The sequence below is a fragment of the Eucalyptus grandis genome, chromosome 5 (assembly GCF_016545825.1).
Source record: "Eucalyptus grandis isolate ANBG69807.140 chromosome 5, ASM1654582v1, whole genome shotgun sequence".
NCBI lineage: Eukaryota > Viridiplantae > Streptophyta > Magnoliopsida > Myrtales > Myrtaceae > Eucalyptus > Eucalyptus grandis.
The window spans coordinates 32,740,145-32,764,134 of NC_052616.1; the positions used below are offsets into that span (position 1 = coordinate 32,740,145).

Genomic DNA, 23,990 nt, shown 5'->3' on the forward strand with positions numbered 1-23,990 from the left:
TTATTTATATATTTGTGGTAAATGAAAGTATGATAAAAATACCTTGCTTTTTATAAGAGATACAAAGTGAGAAAGTTCTTCAGGTAAGCAACTTGTTCACATTGTCCCGCAACATCTAACTTGTGAAAGTTGGAACTTGTTTAACTCTATGAAACCAACCATTCTTTCCTAAAGTCACCTAAGATGTCATTCTTGAAAAGCAAACATAAGAAAAATGTCAAATGACCATTGCGAACGTGATATTTAGTTCTTTTCTGGGCAGAAGCTTATAAGTCTAGAGTGGTGCTTCATCGTCTTAGTGAAGGCCGGGGCAAGATTTTCATCCACGGGGTCGGGAGGGGAATGTGATCCCCCAACTCCATTGCCGCCCCGTCTCATACCCATCCCTAAATTTAGCATCTGACCGGCTACTAATCTTTTCTGCAGAATCAAGAGCCTTTCATCTTTTTAGGTCAGTGAACCACTTATTTAGCCACCTTGAATTCGGCAGTTCATGCTTGTGTTTCGAAATGACATGATTCATTAATTTGTCACATGATATGTTCCTTCGTTAAGAATTGTCTGCGCCATGAAGGATCTCGTTGTCCACAACATAGGTGGGTCCGCCCTTGTCACTCAGTGCCTCAATGCCATCCACCTCCTTTTTGCCCCCTCACTATCCTAGATTGTTGGCTTCGACATCAAGTGGCACTTGAGCTTCGTGCATGGTGTCCACCACCCCATCGTCACCCTTCACCTCCATGCCAGTTTGGAGGTGGAGATGACGGTGGATCCGACGAAACTGGCGGTGAAGGAAGGGATCGGAAGAAAGTAGAGAGGGGATTTGAGATGCTATGGAGGGAGCTAAAGTGGTGAATTCTAGATAACGACGAAGATTTTATTGGACAAATAAAAATTTCTAATATTTTTATCATAAATTGGATTGTACCAAATATGAGATGGGATTTTTAACGATTCGTAACATATTTGGAGGATTTTTATTCATTCTTATCTTATTTTATCTTAATCCAAATCCGGACCATTAAATCCGAACGAGTATAAGAACCCCTTCTCCGTTGTTTCTCCTCCCTCTCTCTCTCTCTCTCTCTCTCTCTCTCTCAAATAGCAAAAGAAAGAGAGCAGACCTGGACTTTCCAAGGCAAGCCGAAAAAAGGAAAAGGAAATGACGACCGAGCTCATAGCGACGCATCGGGACAACGCCGAGGTCTACAAAGGGGACTCTCTGTGCAAGCTCAAGTCCCGCGAGCTCCTCTCCGAGATCAACCTCCCCAAGGACCCTCTCCCCCTGGATGACATCGTCGAGGTCGGCTACAACCGCTCCACCGGTTTCGTCTGGGTCCAGCAGCGCAAGCCCAAGGTCCATCGCTTCCACGCCATCTCCTGCAGCATCTCCTACGATGCTGAGATCACCGCCTTCGTCGGGGACCGCCAGATGATGCGGCTCACCGGGGTCAAGAGCAAGGAGCTCCTGTTCTAGCCAGGCGCCAGCGACCAGCTGGAGGAAGGAGGAGTAGAAAAAAAGAAAAAGAAAAAAATTCAAAAAAATTAAATATTATTAAAAGTTATTTACGTCAATGTTGATCAGGCCACATCAGTCTGCTAGTGTCCAGTCAACAAAATCCGACCAAAATTGACTAGGAAATGACTGAATTAGCACAATGTAAAAATATTTAGAACTAAAAAAGGTTTAGGCCTAAATTGGCACAAAAAAAAGTTTATGATTAAATTGGCACAAATACAAAAGGTTTGGGACTTTTTGACTAAAAAAGGTTTAAGACTAAATTGGCGCAAAAAAAAAAAAAAAAAGGTTTATGATTAAATTGGTATAAATACAAAAAGGTTTGGGACTTTTTTTATACTATTCCCGGTGAAATTTGGTCCGATTTCTTCTTTCAGTTGGCTTTGTTTTTTTGGCAAATACCACTGACTGGTATTTACTACATAATTTAGAAGTAATAATTTGACATAATCATATAGAAGTAGAAAACCTAAAGAAACGAGCAAAATTTAGATGATTATAAAATAAGGGTGATGTTCCTGTGTGTCATCACATCCCTGTTTCCTTTTCTATTTTTGCTGTAATTAGAATGTTTGTTCATTAGAATTTAACTCGGTTTCGTGTCATGTCTCAATTCCTTCTTTTTATAAATGAAAATTGATGAAAACCAATCAATTCACGACATTTTTGAGTCAAGCTTATAGTGTTTGTCATATTTAGTTCAAGTTCGGATTCCAACTTCTCTTCACAAGTTCATATTGCGTTTCAATAATATTCTTCTATCTGTCGGATCATGTTTCATATTTCTCTTAACAAATTCAAATCATATTTGCATTAGTATTCTCATGTTGTAATTCACTTTTAGTTTTTTTCGTTTTAAAATTTATATGAAATTTAATAGAGATTAATGAACTTCTTTTTTAAACTGCAGAAAAGTAAAAAGTGCGCAAATCAAAATATTATTTGGGCGTTCCAGAGTTAATTTTCTTCTTTCTTGAATTCATATAAATATAATATATCAATTTTACCAAACTAAGCTATTCTCAGGTAGTAACAAAAAGTTTATATGTCCATTGGCCAGTGAGAAATATGAGCAAATTCCATATCAACGACAGTAGACCAGCAATGAAATTTAGGAAGAACGCAAAAGGGTCACGAAATTCTCAGCTCTCCATTAGGTAATTTTTGCATGAATTTACACGAGATGAGGAACCACCACAAGAATCGTCATAAAAAAAAAGACCCTCTCGTCTACATAAGACCCCTCACTTTCCGGGGACGAAGTTGGTGGCGTAGGCCCAGGCGTTGTTGTTCACCGGGTCGGCGAGGTGGTCGGCCAGGTTCTCCAGCGGCCCCTTTCCGGTCACGATCGCCTGCACGAAGAACCCGAACATGGAGAACATGGCGAGCCGCCCGTTCTTGATCTCCTTCACCTTGAGCTCCGCGAAGGCCTCGGGGTCGTCCGCGAGGCCGAGCGGGTCGAAGCTGCCGCCGGGGTAGAGCGGGTCGGTCACCTCCCCGAGGGGCCCTCCGGCGACGCGGTAGCCCTCGACGGCGCCCATCAGGATGACCTGGCAGGCCCAGATGGCGAGGATGCTCTGGGCGTGGATCAGGCTGGGGTTGCCGAGGTAGTCGAGGCCGCCCTCGCTGAAGATCTGGGCGCCGGCCTTGAACCACACGGCCTCGCCGAACTTGACGCCGTTGCGGGCCAGGAGCTCCGGGAAGACGCACCCGAGGGCCCCGAGCATGGCCCACCTGCAGTGGATCACCTCGAGCTCCCGGTTCTTGGCGAAGGTCTCGGGGTCGGCCGAGAGCCCGGCGGTGTCCCACCCGTAGTCCCCGGGGAACTCGCCGGTCAAGTAGGACGGGGGCTCGCCGGAGAAGGGGCCGAGGTACTTGACGCGGTCGGGGCCGTACCACGGGCTGCCGGATGAGACCTGCTTGGTGACGGTCTTCCTCATGGTGACCCTCCCCTTGCCGAAGAGCTCAGGGGTCGACGGGGAGAGCTGCACGGCCTTGCCGGCGAGCGAAGGCGAGGAGAGGGCCATGGTGGAGGCTGCCATTTTCGCTTTGGATACGAAGGCTTGGTTAAGTGACTCAGAAATTGATATGAATTTGGCTAAGTTTCGTGGAATATATATACTGGGATTGGAGCGATATGAGGCTTATCTTGTGATATCTCTATCTCTCGTTTCATTGGCTGCTCAAGATTCCGAACTCGTCTTTGCTCTAATCCCACGTGGCTCTCTCTACTCCACCAGTTCGTGCGGTCCATATCAGTTGTTCCTAGATTTTTTTTCGATTTCTTTGATGGCTGTTGACTGCATGTGATGCCGTGATTGATTGGTCCGCTTGCATCGTCGAGGATTTTAACACTATCGATCGGTCAGACATTTTATTTGGAGCTTTCAGTAGCTACCGCATGATTTTTTAATGTCCATCGAATTTATCAATTGACTGGTGGCAAACGTGCCAAGTTTTATCTTATTTGTGTCCTTTATTCGCATCGTTTTGTATCATCATGGAAATAAATGGCCGTGATTACCGATTTAGATTTATTTCAAGTTAAGTTGTGTTGTGTTGTCTTTAAATCGCGTTTTCATTTGATGTTAGGAATTGTCTTGCAAAAATCCGCTAGCAGAAAAAGTCAGTGCATCTCTGGGTTATGCATTTCTGTGGTTCGTTTTCTTTTTTTGTTTCTTCTTTGTGGAAATAAAAGGATTAGAGTTTAAGCAGACAACTGTTATGGAGAAAAACAATCTAATCCAGCTGCCTCGTACTCATATCATATTCTTCTACTCTTCTGAAAGACAAACTGAGATTGAAAAAATGGTGCTAAAAATGATAAGATTTCCCTATCCAGCTTAGGCTCAGTCATGGGAGGGGGCTTCACTTATCAGTGAGATTAAGGTCACATAATCCTGAAAAAATAATTAAAAAGGACAACCCGGTATATTTCATTAGCTTAATTAGATGGAGTTACTAATTTGACAAGTTTGAAGACTTAATTACGCATTTTAAAAGTTTTGAAAGTTTAGTCTTACTTTGATTGGTAAGTTTTAGAATTTTCGACGTGGTTATTCGGCCAATAATGAATGTAAAGGTTTAGGAAAAGACCAGGTCCTCGAACAGGACAATTAGATAGGGCCATCCAACCGCAAGTGGCGTGCTCCAATGACAGCATGGGTGGGAGATTCTTGGTGAGAAAATAGTGGATATGAGGTTGCCAAGTAGACCAAGAAAATGCAAATCTAAGATTAAGACCTTTCAGATGTAACAGCCCTTTTTTTCTATATTATTATATTAAACCAACAATATCTCTTATTTTCAAGAGATCAGCTTTTTTTTTCCCAAAAAATCATCTATTGGTTATGTTATGAGTATTCTGTCAATGGTCAAGTGGGTAAATTCAATAATTATATCTTATCTCTAATGTACTTCCATTTTAAACTTTGAATTTTCTCTATCTAACAATTTAACAAACAACTTTACTAAGGAAATGTAAGTGTTAGAAATGTTTTTCTCTTTCTACTTATATGTGTAAAGTATCCTCAAATTATGACAACAATTTCTTCCTGTCAATTATAACAAGAATGATTCATCATCTTAACAAACTTTTTCATTTTAATTAGCATAAATATTTTCTATTTATCTCTTAGTTCCTTAGGCATCTGATTGGATATAGAGGTGGGTATTTTTTTTAACACTAATATAAGGATTGAAATAAGAATTTCAAATGTATATTTTATTGAACACATATATTGGAGATTTTTTAGGTAACTGTTTTTTTTCCTGGTCGAAAGGTAACTGTCCAAGTATATCGGATTATCTCTTAAATCTTTAATATTGAGAAGAAATGATACTTTTGTTATTTAAAGGGGATACCAATTTTGAAAGTTGGCTTTATTCCACGGTACATATTCAAATATTTCATACTGAAGCTCCACTTGTTTCACGAAATATGAATTATTTAAAAAATATTTTCCTAAAAAATATTACTTGTATTGCTAATAATTATTAGTTAATGAAAAACATTTTCATCATTAACAATAATTAATATTTAAATATTTTAGTAGAAAATGAAAAAAAAAATTTGTTCATATATTTTTGTAAGCGATGTAAGCAATCATCTTTAAAAAAATATTTTCAAATTTATTTATTTCTCGTTAAACAGAATCTTCAGCGGTTTTGCAAAGTCCTTTAAATTTTTAACTTGTTGACACACGTTTAATGTGACTCACGGTGATGCCACCACTGAGCACAAGGGCTTTTGCTTTTGCTTGATCAAGGCAAGCTCCCATGGCCCTCACGCGACCATTTGCGAGAGCTAGCCACCCCGTCGAGACACCGATGAAGTTCACGGGCCCTTGCCGGCAAAAGCGGGCCAAAAAAAAAATTAAATTCAGCTTCTATTCTCCTTTCCTTTTATATTTTTCAATTTTTGCTAAGGTGCCCGCGCATGTGTACGTACAATCAAATCTACAGAGAATATATTAGGAGGGACACGACTTCGCTTAGGCCATCCACGAGATGAAGATAGCATCACACCGACTTAACTCCCGCTCATTTCGTGGGAGGCCATTATCAGACAGCACCCATCCCGTAAGTGCTGGACCTCACAAGTTCATGCGCGTGTTTACGTGGTTTTTCATATCACTAGGTTCCTTTTGTTTCATACTTGTTTGCCTTTCGCACTCGAGTCCTTTCTCGTTTGAATTTGGCCAATGGATTCATCATTCATCCCGCATTTAGATTCTGTTCGTTTCGCGAAAAATAATTTCCGAAAAATGTATTTCGAATTTTCCTACGTTCGTTTCATGGAAAATTAATTTATTGGGGAAAATATTTTCCATGAAAAAAGAAAATCTCTTAGATTAGGGGCAAATGTTTTCCACTTTACTTTCTCTCTTATCTCATACATTTATAAATCTTCACTTCCTCCTCTCAGTTCTTCTTCTTCTTTTCTTTTTTCATTTGAATTATTTTTAATTTTCTTTTTCTTTTATTTTATTTTTCTTTGTTTCTCGTCTTCTTCTTTCTTGGCTAGTCGTCAACTGTTGCCAGGAAAATCTCGAGCTCGTCGATCTCAAGCCCATGCTTTGCACTCTTGCTTATCATTTTCTTTATTTACTTTACCCTGCAGTTGTACATTGTTCAAGCAAATAGCTCTACATGCTTTATTTTTTTATTTTTTTTATTAGAGCACAAAAGACACGGGGCGCGGGCCACTCAATTGGAAGATTCTCATTAGGGCTGTACATACTTTGCTTCTTTTCTCTTTTGCTTCTTTTTAAAATCCACTGAACATTTTTTAAAGTAGATAAGTGTTTGATAACAATAAGGAAACAAAGATATGAAACAAGTTTGTTTGGATTTAAATGTAAATTCATATTTGATGTATTTTTAGGTCGGTAAATGATACATGCATAAGTGGTGAAATCTTATAAAATATTTTCCTTACTGAATACCGGAAAATATTTTCCGAAACATTTTTAAATTTTAGCTGAACACTAGAAAATTGTCATTTTCCCTGACTTATAGGAAAATATTTTCCGGAAATGGCTAATTTTTCATGAAACGAACGTACCCTTAGTTTTATGAAATTGCATCGGGGCTCGTTATGAGACAAACGGCCATTTTCGGGTGGGAAAAACCGGTTTTCGAGATTGCATGCGTCCAATTAATGAAGAATTACTAAATGGGCCTTCCATTCAAAGCCTTAAAGCTGCCCGAGAAGAGACCTCTATTCATTACATCTCATTTGATGCAAGGCCCATTTTCTTAAAATTGTTGAGACCGCATCCCCAGCTTGGCCCAAGACAAGTGAATCGTGCTTTTCGAACTTGCATTGGGCCTTCATATTTTTGGTGTAGTTTTTACTAAAGGCCTTTAGGGCTCTAAAGTCCAGGCAAATGTAAGTACCGATTGACAGTTTTTTTGGAGAGTTTTGAGAACATGTAATGTATTTCCAAAGCCCTCTAAAATCCCTTAACAAACGGCAGATCTAGGGAATTTTGACTTTGCATTTTCGAAATGCTAATACTCTTTTTCTTCCAATTTTGACTTTAGCATTTTCTTTAATAGTTCCATATTCTTCGGAAAATTTTTATATACACTCGGAGCATGTGAGCCCACTCCATCTTAACCTTTAAATAAGTCATTTGATCGCCAATCAATACACAAATTTGTTGGATCACTTAATAATTGTTTGTGAAGTGTTTAGTGGATTCTAGTGAAATGATTACATAAAAGATGCGACATAGCCCTATGTAAAAGAAAAAAAAAGAAAGTTGTACAATATAGTGTAACACCCTAACTTCCCTCGTTTAAAATATTGTTCACCTCGGCTCATTCTATGTCATGACTTATGTTTTTGTCTTTTAGTGTACACGTAAGCACTTTTCTAAAACATATTCCATTCTAATAGTGTGCTTATCTAAATATGGTTATAATTAGAATTCCAACACTTAATGCTATACATAAAAAGGTCCCTCTTTTGAGTTAATTTCAATTTCATATAAATTAGCATTGATACTACAAAAACCCTAAACTACGCTTACTACACAAATACCCAATTTTTTTTTATATTACTAAAAACCATAAACTTCCCACGGCACAAATACTCCAAACTTCTTTTTCATATAAAAGTCATATTTATACCAATGTGACAAATGTAACCTGCATGAAATTGAAATAAGGAGTATATATAACACACATGTATAAGTTTGGATTTTTTTATGACATACAAAAAGTTGAGAGTATTAGTTTAAAGTTTTTGGTGGCATAAAAAAAATTAGGGTATTTTTATAGTGGATATAGTTTGGAGTTTTTTATAGGGAGTTAATATTATGAAAAACCCTAAATTGATATCTCTATAAAAAAATTGCTATAAACTAATTTTTTGACTATAAAAAATACAACCGATATATCTATGATAAATTTACACCACTAAAAATTCCAAACTAATACAGTTGATATAAATTTACTTTTCATTAGCTTCCATTAAATTGAATTAATATCTTGAAAAATAAAAAACTTGATACATCTGTGACAAACGGAGGATAAAGCCCCAAATTGATGCACTAGTCAATTATCACATATCATCTAAATTAGTAATTTGATAGTAAAATTTAATGAAAATTAGCGGATTATAAATTTAGTACATGTGCACTGGAGTTTTTGATGGTCAAAATATTAAACTGAAGTAAATTTATTATATTTGTATCATTTTTAGGTTTTTTATGATATTAATTTTTTTTAATGGTATTTGCCCTAAAAATTAATGAGGAATCCTTCGTCCCGTTCAGTGTGCGGTTGGAGCCAAGATGAGCTTTAGATGGAAATATTGGGCTAAGGCCATGTAGTTAGAAAGCCAAGCTTAGTCCTTCTAGGATCGGGCTGAACCCAGCCCTGTTTTGAAGGATCGCACATAAAGTTATAAGAAAGATGCGTGGGCTTGAATACCGATCTAAACCCGATCTTAGGGCCTGATTTGGTTTGAGTTTGCCCCATATGATCACTTCAAGAGCCGCCCCTCGCCCTTTCCTCGATCGGAGTATGATCGGGCACCCGACTCGCCCAAACTTTGATGAAACATAAACGGATTGTAGCCTTGTGGGTAGCAAGATGAACTCGAAGCCAATTGTTAAAAACCCATAGGCCGCATTTAGTGGTCATAATAAAATTCAAGATAAGATAAAATTTATCTTATTCCGCATTTGGTGCATATTTAAGATAGTATGAAGTCAGATATAAAAGGAATATAGACTATATAAAATTATTTCATAGGAAGATGAGGTAAAGGTGAATAAGATTTCTAATATCCATAATAAGAAAGTTTTTTTCTCAAATAACAAATTCCATAAATTAACAAATTAATATTATATTTAAATATAAATAATATTTGAAGTTTAATATAAGAATTTCATTGCATATTTTAGGTGTTTTAATATTTTAGGTATATTAGTACAATTTTCAATTTAATAAAATTTTATTAGAGAATGATGGAAGGGGAAGAAATTAAAAAAGAAATTAATTAAAAAAGAGAGGAAAATAAAGTAGATAAAAGTATCACGAGAGATTTTTACAATCTCTATTTGTAAAATTTGTGATTCGTATAAGTGTTTATACCAAACAATATATATAATATGTTATGAATTTATCTAACTTTATTATTGCAAATCACCGACTAATGGATTGGATATAGCAAAATTCCTTAATTTCATATCATATTCCATTTAGTTTTATCTTGATTAGAAATTTGGATAACCAAACGTAACCATATAGGTTGGAATGGGTGGATTAGTAATTTTATAGTATGAAAACTTGACATTCGACCTCGATACATATTTCGACAAATAAAAAAAAAAAACACTTGATACATATGAATACCGAAAACGTCCTTGTTTCCTTTATCGTCCTCAGGTTATTTAATAAACATACACACTTTGTTCAAACTCCACTGAGGTTTAGGACTTTTTAAAATTCACTCAGCGGATACAATGGAGACCTGAACTTAATAAATCGTTTATTAAACTTTTATGCAATTTTCTATCATTATAGTAAGAGAGATGCACAATGCATCAAGTTTAATTTGGTGTAATCTATTGCATGTTTAGTGCGGGAAATTTGCTTATTAAAAAGTATTGAGGCGGGTCGCAAGTACTCGGCGCTTCATGCTTGCCGATCACTTTAATGAGACGGGTTTGGAATTGTACATCAAATTCAATAACAAAGTTTGGGATGGGTCGAACTCTCATCTAACATTTACATTTGAGTCTAATATTTGGGGATGATCAATTCCTAGATTGGGCAGATTTCATCCTAAAATCAAGAATTGGACCTATTCGATCCTTAGATTGGTATGATTCTCGAACTAGAGTAGCCTGATTTAGGATTTCAATAATTTCCTTTTCTTTATTCTTGAAAAAACATACATTTGAAGAATGGGTGATTGGTTCCTAGTTTGATTCCCAAAATTGAGAACTGGACCAGACTAGCTCCTAGGGATCAAATTAGTTGGTCCTAGGACTAAGAATTGAATTAGACCGGTGGTGTGATTGTGTTTTGGTCCGATCCAACGAAATTGGATATTCTTTTTCATTATCTGATGCCACCTATTATAAGGAAATTAAAAAAAAAAGATAGCCAATTTCATATTTTTGAAGAATATTTTTTTTTTTTTATAAAATGTAGTCACTCCGATTTCCCTTTTGGAAGAAAGACTCGGTTTGTCCAAATATTAGTTTCAATTTTAGGAATTGGAAACCAAATGGTTCGACTCGATTGAGACGGTCCGTTTTGCAACCCTCTATGTATCAGCCAGTCTAATATGATCTCGATGGTTTAGTTCCATACTTGAAATTAGAAATAGCCCAAGATTGGTTGGTTCGAAATTACTAAGTTTGTCCCAGAGTCTACTTTTTTAACTTGAAAGTGGGAGGTGGGTTCGAATCCCTATTTTTTTAGGAGTTGAGGTAGGGATGATTTATTTTTTTGTAATGAGTTTTTTTTTTTTTTTTGTTGGTAAAGTTCTGTAATGAGTTTTGATTCTTATGTTTTATAAAGATGTTTTATAAAGAGGTAGAATAAAAATTAAAGAGTAAGTGTTAAAGTAGAAACAAAGTAAAATCGACAGAAAAAAAAAAAAATTAGTTGGTTCGGTCCAATCGAATTCCCGGATCGGTTAGAATCCCCGGCACCCCCTGCTGCTGCGTTCCCCACAAAGCTCCCCTCTTGCGTTGCTTGGAAGAATGAAAAAGGAAAACTCCACTCTCCCTCCTTTCCGACTTCGCCACTTCCCGGTGAGCGAGAGGGACCCCACGACCACCGCTCGCCGGCGATGAACAAGCCGAGAGCCCTCGGTCCGCCGCAACACCACCACCTCCGCAGCACTCCCTGCACCCGCACGCACCAGATCGGCGCTCTCCTCGTCGTCGTCGCCACCTTCTTCCTCACCAGGCTCTTCGACCACTCCTTCGCCCCCTGCTCCACCGCCACCGCCGCGATCGGCCGGGACGGCGCGCACGAATCCGCCGTCGCGCGGTTCGATGGCGGCGGAGCCTTCGCGTGGCCTCGCAGAGGCTACGGGGATCGCCTGTCGCTCAGGATCTACGTCTACGAGGAGGACGAGGTCGACGGGTTGAAGGCGTTGTTGTCCGGGAGAGACGGCCGGATCTCGCCGGAGAGCTGTGTTAAGGGTCAGTGGGGCTCCCAGGTACTTCAATTTCGGTTTTCAAATGTCATTTTAGTGCTCATCTGGCGATTCTGCTCCCTGATGGCCGTAATATGCGGTTACAATTGCGAAATGATGATGCTCAGGATTGGTCATATAGATTTCTTTAGATGGAAGAAGGCTGGTCCTGTAGCAGCAAGCATGTTTCTGTTGCTTCCTGTTCTTAATTTCCGTTTCGGTGCGATATTTGCGTGTCTGAGTGATTCTTAAAGATCATTGTGGGAACTTTTATCTGAAAGAGGAAATGGGATTCGTTAATGAGGTGTTTTTGGACCATGCCTCCAAGAGCGTTGATCATGAAAGGAAGGTAGCAGTCTTTCCAGAGAAATTATGACGGCGATGCAGTATTTGGAGCTATTGTGTTTGGTGTTCCTGTAGTTTACGGATGTCTATTTATCGGTTATGGGGCTTTGTGGTTTCTTCATCGTCAATGCTGGGGATACTAATTAGTAGAAGTTTCCAATAACAATGCAGGTGAAAATACATAAGCTCTTTCTAGAATCCAGATTTCGTACGAGAAAGAAAGAGGAAGCAGATCTTTTCTTCGTGCCAGCTTATGTTAAGTGTGTTCGGATGATGGGAGGCCTCAATGACAAAGAGATCAACCGGACATACGTGAAGGTGAAAACTCTGTCGGTGTTTGGAAGAGTTCTCTGTTGTTTATTCAGGAAAACATTTTTGAGAAGAAAAACAAAAATTAATTGCAGTTGTTTGTAGTGCTAAATAAGTATGAGATTTTGAGGATTTAAATTTTTTTTTGTCTCCTTGTTTGACGAGATAATTGGTTCTGCATCAGATGTTTAATGTTTTTTAGTTATCTAGGTGAAAATAATTTAAAGCAGCAGTTTATGTCTGAAAAGAACCTTTGTTTTCAGAGGCAGCAGTTGGAATTTATTGGCAAAGAACTAATTTCAAAGCAACTTTGATTTTCTTTTGCTGTTCTGAGGAAACTCATTTTGGTAAAGAATTCAAAAAAGGGTCCTTTGTTGCTTTTCAGTGGCTTTAAGTTGACATGGTTGTGTGGATGCATATTGCTCTTTTTGTTTAGTTGATCCTTGCCTCATTCAGTGCAGGTTCTGAGTCAGATGCCTTATTTCAGGTTATCGGGAGGTCGCAACCACATATTTGTCTTTCCCAGGTACCCATAGTTCTTAGCACTCTGTGTGAGGCAGCTGGTTGAGTTTGTAGCTCAAAGTTGTATAATGAATTGAGACTCACTTGTAGACTTGTAGTGTTTATCTTGCTTTCCTGATTCTTTACATTAAAGTTTGTGTTCTCGATGTTCAATTTGGCAGTGGTTCATGAATTTGCATTGAAACTTAAAAAAGATCTAGAGCTACTTTACCAATGATCCAGCCTTCACTGAAATTTGATGATAGTATTCACTTATTCAGCTTTGTCAGCTTCCTCATGTGGTGATCAATTGTCGTTCTTTTGTGCAAATGCAGCGGTGCTGGAGCTCACTTATTTCAATCTTGGGCGACATACATTAATAGGTCTATAATTCTCACCCCTGAGGTACATTACTTACTTTCCAGGACATGTTGCTCTGAAATGGTTTTTGTGATAGGATTCAGAAGCTACACGGTTGGCTTCTTGTACTTTCTTTATGTTTTAGACTTTACTAGTCGTGTGATGAAGTATGTTTTTCTCTTTCAAAATTTGTCTGGGTTAGAGACATGGATTTTGTTTCAAGTGTCTAGTGGACTTAGCTTTTGTCAAATGACATCCCTTATTGTTGCAAAGCATTCTCTTTATGCTCCCTATTCTTGACCAATGGTGTAATTTGGTTCTATTAGCGAGTTTAACTCTTTCTTCCTGGCGTATTATAAAGGCCCCAGAATTAGGGTTCTTATTTAGTGATCTCGGAATCAGACTAAGGCAAAAGATGTGAACCAGTGTGTAAACATGGATAATTGACTTTCTGCTGGTTGTGTCTTGTGGTTGACATTTTCTTGTGAGCATAGTGGACACGTGGACATGTGGTTTGCTCTCTTTGTTGTTCTTAAGGTAACTGAAAGAGACATGAGAACAATTTTTTGTTAAAGTTGAGCTCCACCTTTCAATTTTAATCTTTTGTGATTGCTTGGTACTGCCTTTGATGCTCTCCTTTGTAGTTTGTTGGATGAATTTTAGAATAAGCAATGCTGCATGTGCTAAGAAATCTTACTCTTTTTACTAAGTGATATGGCATTTTTTATTGGGTTAAGAAGCCAATGATTCAAAGCATGGGCCTCACTTATTTCAATTCCTAGTCTAAATTTGCCACATATTTTAGTGAAATTATTCGCGCATCTAGTATTTTCTTTTGGAATAAGTGCACAGCCTTTTTTTGTATTCAATGTACAAGGAGGACACAGAGTTGATAATAGTAACCGGATGTTTCGTCCATTTATACTTCTACATTCATCAATGTTCTGGGAAATTATCAGATGTTGGTTTTTTCTTCATGCCAGAACATGAACATCTTAATTCTTCTGTTTTCGTAATTGTCCTTGTTCTACCAAATTGAGTAGGTGACAGAAGGAAAGAAAATACAACTGTGTCCTGTTTGCTTTTAAGATGAGAATGCTTGAAGAGATTTATCTTAGTTAAAGTTTTTGAGGGACTGTGTATTTAGAAATACTAGAATTTGTGGTCGAGTGATTGGCTATCACACTCATACATAGGTGATTTCCTTCAAAGGAATTGCACTTTGACGATTCTAGTGATTCTAAAGTAATGTTACTTGAGATGAACCAACCAAATATTTGGCAGACCTGAGTTTTGACAATGGCAATTTTGAATTTTATCTGTTAGTGCAGGGTGATCGGACTGATAAGCGGGACTTGAGTGCTTTTAATACTTGGAAAGATATCATCATTCCTGGCAATGTTGATGACAAGATGACCAGTGATGCTGCGGTCCAGCCATTGCCTTTACGGAAAAGGAAATACTTGGCGAACTATCTTGGTCGTGCACAGAATAAGGTTGGCCGTCTTCGGCTGATAGAACTTGCAAAGCAGTTTCCAGAGAAGGTAATTCTTCTGCAATATCCCAGTTGGTAATTAATAGAATCTGGGTTAGGAAATCAATGTGATGGAAACCAAAATGGTTTATTCTCTGGATTGTCTCATGTCTTCTGTTTTCATCACTTCCATGTAGACTTCACAGTATAGTTTGAACCATGGGTGGTGGACTAAGATTATCTGTTAGGTAAAACATCATCATCATTAGGGAACTTGAAGCAGGACAGCCCCTCAGAAAATTGCTAAGGAGTTGGCAATTTCAGTGTATAATTATATTGCTGTCATAACATTCTGAGGATATGTATTTTAATATAGATGGATAATGTATAGCGTGATAAACCAAAAGAACCATATGAAGTGGCTTGCAGTTTTCTGGCTTGCAGTTTTCAGCTATATTATTGAGAAACAACTGAAAACATCTTTTGCTGTGTTCCATGTACATATGAAGTTGTCCAACACAGAGTAAAACTCCATATGCATAAAATGAATAGCAAAAGAGCTTCAATAAAAATAGTATGATAACGTAGAAATGTAAGTATATGTTGTATTATGACTATTAATTTCATAAACAGCTGGAATGTCCAGAGTTGAAGTTCAAAGGGCCAGATAAATTGGGCAGGCAAGAGTATTTTGAACACCTGCGGGATGCTAAGTTCTGCCTTGCTCCACGTGGGGAGTCATCCTGGACTCTTCGCTTTTATGAGGCTTTCTTTGTGGTAGGTGCTCTCTCTGTAAGCTCATGTCCAGTCCAACACTCTCACACTGGCACATGGCATAGATACTAGCATTTACTATGTGTAATGTAGAGAATCTCCATGATTTGGTTTATAGGAGTGCGTCCCAGTGCTCCTGTCAGATCAAGCAGAACTGCCTTTTCAAAATGTCATTGACTACAAGAAGATATCGATCAAGTGGCCATCTTCTCGAATAGGGCCTGAGTTGTTGGAGTATTTGGAATCCATACCAGGTTGGCATCTCACACCTTTTTTCAGGTCTCTCCCCTCATAATTGATCATCAGTTAAAATGTTGATTCTATTTCGTGTCAGATCAATCCATAGAAGAGATGATAGCCAATGGGAGGCAGGTAAGGTGCTTGTGGGTCTATGATCCTGAATCGAACCCGTGCTCTGCAACTAATGCAATTTTGTGGGAACTTCAAAGAAAAGTGAGATATTTCCACCAGTCTACCGAGACATTTTGGCTGCACAACGGATCATTTGTTAACAGAGACTTGGTTGAGTTCTCTAAGTGGAGACCTCCTATGCCTTTACCCTGAATTTTGTCCTCCAAAGTTTTTGCATTTCTCACGAGCCATTTATAGTGTTAGCCTACGTGAATACTAGTGGTGATTACTCATGAACCAAGAATTCTTTGTGCTCTAAAATCAAATAGCCATTGCTCTATTTTTGCTCTCTTGGCATTCTGGTTACTTTCCTCAATGATCGTGTGCACTTGCCAGTGACCTATTTGATGAAGTTAATGTTTGCTTAAGTTGTGTTCCGTCTTCCTAATCTACTTGCTGGTCTTTGTTTATCATGGTCACGCAACATCGGTGGATATGCTTGAATTTGATGCTGTCAATAGATGACTCCTTCAAGCTCACTTGGATAGAGAAGAACTTGGTGTCTGACATGAGTGTTGTCCAAAATAAATGGCAGCTAATGTAAGTTTATAAGCAAACACTCTTCTACAGTAAATAATCTGTCATGCAAAACAAATAATATTGTGGAAACACTAAAGAGCAGTAAAGCAAAAGTCTGCTCAAGTGACTTGTATGGTTTGAACTACTCCACTGCATTCTCCAAATTTGCTTGACAGGATCCTTAACAAATCCACTAAAGAGCAAATTTCTTATGTACATTCAAGTCACTTGATGACCACGAGCAAATTTGAGTATAAGAGGATTCAACAATTTGTAGATGCAACCTTCTTCATAGTTCAAACCCCCTGAGGACGGCTTCGTTTGGGAACCACTTCCCAAAGCCCTTTAGAGGCCTAGAGATCTTTGGGCAAATGCCAATATGTTTGGCATTAATTTTTGGGTTTGCATTCCCCAAATGCCAGCTTCACAAGGCTAAAAGTCCAAGGCAGGTTGGGGGGCTGCCTTGGGCTTTCAGCTTATCGAAAATGCTGACTTTGAGGGACTAAATTTTTTTTCTTCCCAAATTATCATCATTGATTTTTCGTTTGTCCGATTTTGCCCTTATTATTCATCGTCTTCTTTTGAGCGAACTTCTTCTTCTTTCGCGATCGGTTGTCGGCGAAGGGCGGCAGTTGCTGGCAACCGTCACCTAGACGACTGTCGTTAGGGGTGGCGTGATTGACATCGGGGGTGGGTCGCGGCGAGGTCCGGGTCGCCGGGACCCAGATTTGGGGTGGTGGGGTCGCGGGAGGACCTTGCCGCCCTTGATTTGGGTCGCGCGACCTTGCCGGCCCGGATCGGGTCGTGACGGCGTCGTGCGACCTCCCGTGACCTTGCCGCCCTAGATCTAGGGGTGGTGAGGTCGCGCGACCCCGCCGCGACCCAGATCTAAGGCGGCGAGGTCCTCCCACGACCTCGACGCCTCGGATCTAGGTTGCCGGAGGTTGAGGCGGCGTTGTGTGACCTCGCCGCCCCCGGATCCGAGGTCACTAGAGGTCGCGGGAGGTCGTGCGACGCCGCCACGACCCAGATTTAGGGTCGCCGGTGGCCGCTGCCCTTGTCGGTCAATCTTTTTTAATTTTTTTTTTGATTATTTTTTTTTACCACAAAGATGCTTTATAAATATAATTCTCCAAACATTATTTTGCTCAAAGTGCTTCCCAAAGGGCTTTAAAAGTACAATTTACCAAATACAATTGCATTTTGAAAAATACTTTTAACTCAAAGTTTTTGTATTTTTTTAAAGACTTTTCCCAAACAACAGGGCATGCTTTTGACAAGAAGATAGCAAAAACTAGGAGTTCGGACGGTCATACAGATTCTGGTGCATGAATAGAGGTCGAGCCTTACTATTCATCGATAGGGCACCCAATTCACCGAAGCACTATATTTTGTTCTGGGCAAGGACCGAACACTACATTCAATCGAATCGAGTTTCTGGTTCTAAATTTCTCGGCGCTTTTGAACAGTTGCTTAAGGCAAAGTCAATGCTGGTAAAACCACTTTTTGCAATATCTCCACAAGTGCCGCTAAAACCACTTTCTGGTTCATTATCTGTCATTATTTCAAGCCCAATTAAATTTCAACTCAATCTGGCTTGAACGCCTAAACCGAAATCATTAGCAAGTCATGATTTTGTACTCATCAAAGCCCGCAAGATTAGTAGTCAGTACATATTTGCATCTCAATTAAGCATGGTAAGTGAATGCAGCTCCTGAAGCGACCTGGCCGAGAGTGTTAAGGAATAGGATATACTGATGTTATACAATGCACATGCATCCATTTCATGTTATACACAAACTGCGAATCATGTTTGAAACCACACTTGCATCATACCATCTAGTATACCTAGCATTACTCGGAAAAAAAGAAAGAACTGCCTGTATAAATAAGCTTCTACGAAGAATGAATCAAACCAAACCTATACAGATAGAAAACGTACCCATTCGTCACCTATCTTACCAAAACTACTCCATAATCCAAGTAAAAGCAAAACTTTTGTCGGACCAACTCCATTCCTCCAACCCTACTCAGCAATATGATATACCAGTGTTATAAGAGCAACAAGCCCAGATAAACTTCAATGAGGGCGAAGCCAAACCGGTAACCTGTCAATAAGCATATGAACTGGGAACTCAAGCAGTATGATTGCAGCACCATCTTCTGTGACTTGATTAGGCCCCAAATATCGACTTCCCATGGATTAGGAATTCAAGATTCCTCTTGCCGTGTGTCTTGTCTTGTTCGATCAGCTGGTCAACTAGGAACAGCACGTCAATGGTGACTTTCCATGAGATCAGCAAGACTGATCTTCCCACAATTGCCAGTGTCCAGCATGTCAAACTTGTTGCAGATCTGCAGAATGTCTTTCTCTGATACCTTCCCCATTTCCTTAAGCTTGTATATGACATATTCAGATTTACTGCAGAACACAACAGAGACAAACTCACATTAACGCCAGCTCCATACAGGATCCATAACGAATACAGCGGAAAGGCACCCGGAAGATGTGAGAGGATTATGATGAAGACGAGGACTTAATCATTCAACAGTAAAGTGAAATTGGGTACTAGTACTTGGGTGGTGGACACAAAACATACTCACTACCCGAGAAGGAATTGTCTAGAGCTGGGGAGCGGGGAATGCCGGATCAGGTGCATCTGAACCATTTGATCATATGGGTTCCACGCAGGGCCCACATGACCAACGGCTCAAATAGACCTGGCCCAATGGAGAGCCGGGTGCAGGCAAGCTTTTCTGCACATTACTTGGATAGAATGAAATAGCGGCAACGTGGAAGCTGCCTCAAAAGCTGCCGGTGCAAATCTCAATCGATGAAAGTGAGAAACATATGAATTAATGGGGTTAGAAAAGTCCAAAGATTCTCCTGCGCTTATATATACTCTCTTCTAGAGAGCCATTCATGTTGAAAATCAGTTTTTCCTCTTACCATCAAAGATAAAGTGACGCACTTTTAGTAAAGAACTTATGATCTCTCTCTATGATCAAATTCAACACGTTCAAGAAACACTAATACTTTCTGTGGGGGAAATACTACTTCCATTGAATAATATCATCGATGACTTCCTCATCTATGAAGACAAAAAGCCATAAAAGGAAAGACAACAAATACACACACATAACTACGACCTGTCTAAAAGTAGCAATGGGAGTTCAATTTTCATAATCACAAACAAACAAAGAGATAATAGCCACGAACCAGAATAGCTGAAATTCTAAAAGCATCAATGTATTACCACATAGAGAACAGAAGTAACAAAAGACAAAGTGAGAACTCTAAAGTTATTCAACAATTCAAACAATCACGGACAAATTAATTGTACCAACTAAAGGTTAGTCAATTGGCATTAAACATGCTATGAGCATCTTATTTTGATCATCTTCAGTCAGTATGTTATTTACCAGAATTTTTTTTGCTAAAACTGCAAATTGTTTCAGATAAACAGTAGGCAGTTGTCAGAAAGAAAAGTGCAAACATATTGTTCAGTCATTTGAGATACTGTTCATTTTGATGTCGTATTAATTCTGCTCATGGTGAACTCATCTCAGATAACTGATCCAAGGAAGGGAAGTGGGGATGGAGTGAGGAGTGAGATTAAAAAATGTCAGCGGCACTCTGTTGGAAAAGATGCCAAAGAGTGAACTTGATTGGAAAAAAATTCTTAAACTGGATAATAGAAGAACTGAGGAACTTCTCCCCATGTTTGACTATGCATAAATCCCATGAATATAGCGCAGTAATCTGCAGTTTTCTTAAAGGACGAAAATATCGGAATTGGTGACACGAACTTCTAATTATTGATCGTGATATTAACAAAGAAATACAGTGTTCTAATAGAAATTCAATCTTTGTAAAGCATGAAAAAAATAGAAAAAAAGGAGATTTAAGGTAGCTAGTGCGACCAATTATCAAATAACTTTTCCCAGAAGATATATAGTGCCCACCCAGATGAAACTCAACTCAGAATGTGCATGAACTTGCAGAGCACTAAACCTTTTCATGCGTTACACATGCACACATAAACACAGTGTCAAGAATAATTTCCACAATCTAAACCAAGGTGAGCAGGACACAAATCTGTCATAGTACAATAACTTAATCAGCACTAATAAGCTATTCTCCATTGCCTTCTGAGAATGATCCTCAACGCTAGATAATGCTCAAAAGTGAAAGCAGACTTATGGACACGTTGTGTTGCTATTTAGTAAAGGAATTCATAATGTGCCATAAGGATTTATCGTGGTAAAGGGAACAAAGCATACCTAACAAAGCCATTGTTGTCAATGTCAGCTGCCAGGAACTCGGCTACGGTCATATCATGACTAAGCACCCACTTTGCAATCCTCCTTTGTCGCTTATCAACTCTTGCCTCGGCCAAATAGAGAAATGCACGCGCAACCGCCAGTGTCGATACTAATAACCAGATCGAAGCGAAAATACGACCAGGCATTGATGTGAATGCACGGTCCCCATACCCAACCGTGGTGACAGACATTACCGAGAAGTAAAAGGAATCTAACCAGCCAAGCCTCTCAACAAAATGCACCGCAGCCACACCAATTCCAATACAAAGAACCACAACACCTAAGGCCAATGCCACCTTCATCCTTATCCTCATCCTCCCCTTTTTCAAATCGACTAAATAGGATCCTCCGGAATGCTTCTTTTCCTTCCTATCCTGTGCCGCCCTCAACAGGTAACTCTCTTGCAAATCAAGAACATAACTAACCATCCCAGACAACAATATATCGATAAATCCAAACCCCACCAATACAAACATTATAGAAAACATCTTGGTTGCAGTGCTATTCGGCGTAATATCACCATACCCAATCGTGCACATAGTGACAATGCAAAAGTACAGAGCATCCACAACAGGGTGAGTCTCAATAGCTGTAAAGTTATCACGGTTGTACCAGTATATGGCCACACCGAACAACAAATAAGCAACTAAAAGTAACACCGCCTGACGGACAATCGATTGTGAATTGGACTGAGGCTTCGGCGGAGCAGGTTGGCAAGTAGCCTCATTCAAAACCACCATTGCCGGCGCCGTCTTGGCGCGGTGCAAATTGGATTTCCAGCCCACCACATTATAATCACCCAAGCGAGACTCCTGCGCAGAAAAAGGCAATGATGCGAACAGGTCTTGAGAAGAGGATGGTCTGGACGAACTCCCGGACAGAGTCAACGCATCGACGATCTGCGAAGCGTCCTCTGGAGACGGAGACGGCCCGAAAATGAGGCGGTCCTTCAGGTCCGACGGCGTGAGGGGAACAGGGATGGAGATCTCGCCATCCTCAGGGAGCGACGAGAGGGACGGCGGCCTCCTCCTGGGGCTCGAGAACGGAAGCAGAGGCTCCTTCTCCATGCTAATACACTATTATTACCACCACCCAAAATCACATCCGCAATACTTACCGATCGAATTACACCAAACCCATCAACCTAAAAGGATCGAGCTCGTCACACGGAGTGTGGAATCAGGGGAAGAAGAATAGGAAACAGAGTTCCAAGCAGAGGCTCCTTCTCCGTACTGATGTGTTATTACCACCACCCAAAATCACGTCCACAACACCAACTATGCCGATCGAATTACGCCAAAACCCATCAAACTAAAAGGATCGAGCTCATCACAGGGAGTGTGGAAACAGGGGAAGGAGACCAGGAAACAGAGTTCCCTCCCAAAAATAACGCCGAAAACGAAGCGAGGAGCCGAAAGGACGACTTGGGTCGATCGATATTCTCACTCTGTCACGAGAGATCCGATGTCGAGAGGGACTTTGGATTCATTCACGTTCTTCGACAAGAAGAGCGCGTGCACTCACAGGCATTGACATGAGAGAGAGAGAGAGAGATGGGGGGAGACAGAGTGGTTCGGTTGTGTAAACGTGCTGTTCGGGAGGAGAAATTCCAAGTGCGGTGATTGAGGGCGGTGATAGTCAAGCGCCGAATGATCCGCGAATTCAATACGAGTTGACGAGAGAGAGAGAGAGAGAGGGAGGGACTGCGATGATAGATGGTGATGACCAATCAAGCGCCGAATGGTCGCATTTAATGCGAGCGGATAGAGAGTGAGAGAGATCGGGCTTTTTGTCTGTTTGCTCGAGATGATGATTGATGAGAGGGAGATTCGGGCCTTTTGTCGGTTCGTGGGTTTCGGGGATTCATATGACACTTTTTAGGAATGATGAGCCATCGGTCCAGGTGGAATTGGGCACCGGGCCGGAACGACCCTAGATATTGGTCTGTTCAACCGGTATAATGCGATTATAATTTTGGTATTTGTGCCAGAATCGCATCTAATTGGATCGAGAATAAGAGAGAAATTTCATATTAGTAGTATTAAACTTTCAGAATTTGAAATATCGTTATTATCAATAGTACTCAATATGTTCTTTTATTACTACGACTAGTTTTAAACTTATTTTGGTGTAGGTCAATATGTATCCATTGGACTGCACCCGCAATATGTATATGTAGGGAAAATTCAGTATACCATGCACTTTGAAAGCCTCAAATTAATGAATTACCACCTTTTTATGCCTGTTTGTAGTTTGCTCTCGAATCAACCCTTTTCACTTACCCTACATGATGACATAATCCGACCTCTTTTGTTAGGTTTGGCATATTTCTTCACAAATAAATGATTTTGTTTGGCATGGGTAATCATGTTGGACTCTATCTATTAGAAGGGAGTTTTTATTTTTGCTCTAATTGGAAAAAGAACAAAAAACGAAACAAAAATAAAATAAAAAGAATTGGCCATTCCCAGAACTAATAGGGTAGCTTCATGTTTTGGGTGGAGTTTAGATTTACTTTAGAACCGCTCGCCTCTACTTTGTAATTTGGATTTGGGTGGAAGGCACGTGCTTGTTGTAGCGGGTGTACCGACCGTCGCTTGTAGGGCTCAGATTGGTTGGCCCAGCTATTTGGTCCGGTCAATGCATGCAAACCGAATTGGACAGAAAAGGAAGCTTTGAGAAAGCTGATCATATCTTCGGGTCGAGTCAAAGAGAAACGGATGTTTAAACACTAGATTGATTGGACAATTTTTGGAGGATCCTCAAATTGATTGGTTTATTTATTTATTTGTAAGGGATTGCGATGCGGTTGGATAATGTTGGGTACGATTTATTTGCCACGAATTGCATCCTCATCCTCTTCTTTCGTTTTTTGGGTCGTCTCTTTAGATGGAGAAAAAGCGAGGAATAGTTATTCCAAAACAAAAGGCTGTGAAAAATCCATTTCCTCCATTTCCTTTCGGTTTTGGAAGGAAATAATAGTGGTGAGTCCACAAAAAAATACTTCCCTCGTATTCAAATTCATTACTTCCACTTCCATTCTTTTTCTCAATGCAATGAAGAAAAGCACTTCCCTAAAGTTTGTATTTCACTTCACTTCCCGTCTTTTCCTTTCCAACCAAGCTTGTAAAGAGAAAATCATATATGAAAGCGATAAGATATGCTTTACTTAGTTTTGCTGAAAATAGCCCCATGCAACAAAATACCTTTCATTGAAGGTTGATCTTTGATTTTTATTGAATCGGATTCCGTGGTATTTTAACGAAGAACTAAAATTAATT

At 39.6% G+C, this 23,990-nt stretch overlaps 4 protein-coding genes across 4 annotated transcripts; 2 read left to right on the top strand and 2 right to left on the bottom strand.

Moving 5' to 3' along the window:
• The first annotated feature begins 1,162 nt into the window (after window positions 1–1,162).
• On the top strand, window positions 1,163–1,477 carry LOC104446737 (hypothetical protein). Its single transcript, XM_010060557.1, has one exon. It carries the CDS (start codon window positions 1,163–1,165, stop codon window positions 1,475–1,477), a length of 315 nt encoding a protein of 104 aa, XP_010058859.1.
• A 1,171-nt stretch (window positions 1,478–2,648) lies between these two features.
• Window positions 2,649–3,617, bottom strand: LOC104444821 (chlorophyll a-b binding protein of LHCII type 1). The gene has a single exon (XM_010058577.3). It carries the CDS (start codon window positions 3,559–3,561, stop codon window positions 2,764–2,766), a length of 798 nt encoding a protein of 265 aa, XP_010056879.1. The 5' UTR covers window positions 3,562–3,617; the 3' UTR covers window positions 2,649–2,763.
• A 7,653-nt stretch (window positions 3,618–11,270) lies between these two features.
• LOC104444820 (probable glycosyltransferase At5g25310) lies at window positions 11,271–16,153 on the top strand. Its single transcript, XM_010058576.3, has 8 exons — window positions 11,271–11,714; window positions 12,207–12,353; window positions 12,806–12,870; window positions 13,181–13,250; window positions 14,537–14,749; window positions 15,313–15,456; window positions 15,572–15,707; window positions 15,788–16,153. Exons 1-8 carry the CDS (start codon window positions 11,340–11,342, stop codon window positions 16,015–16,017), a joined length of 1,380 nt encoding a protein of 459 aa, XP_010056878.2. The 5' UTR covers window positions 11,271–11,339; the 3' UTR covers window positions 16,018–16,153.
• A 1,967-nt stretch (window positions 16,154–18,120) lies between these two features.
• LOC104444819 (two-pore potassium channel 3) lies at window positions 18,121–22,404 on the bottom strand. Its single transcript, XM_010058575.3, has 2 exons — window positions 20,668–22,404; window positions 18,121–18,805 (listed from the first exon to the last, which is right to left on the bottom strand). The coding sequence occupies exons 1-2, from the start codon at window positions 21,774–21,776 to the stop codon at window positions 18,658–18,660; spliced, it is 1,257 nt and encodes a 418-aa protein (XP_010056877.1). The 5' UTR covers window positions 21,777–22,404; the 3' UTR covers window positions 18,121–18,657.
• Window positions 22,405–23,990: the final 1,586 nt, after the last annotated feature.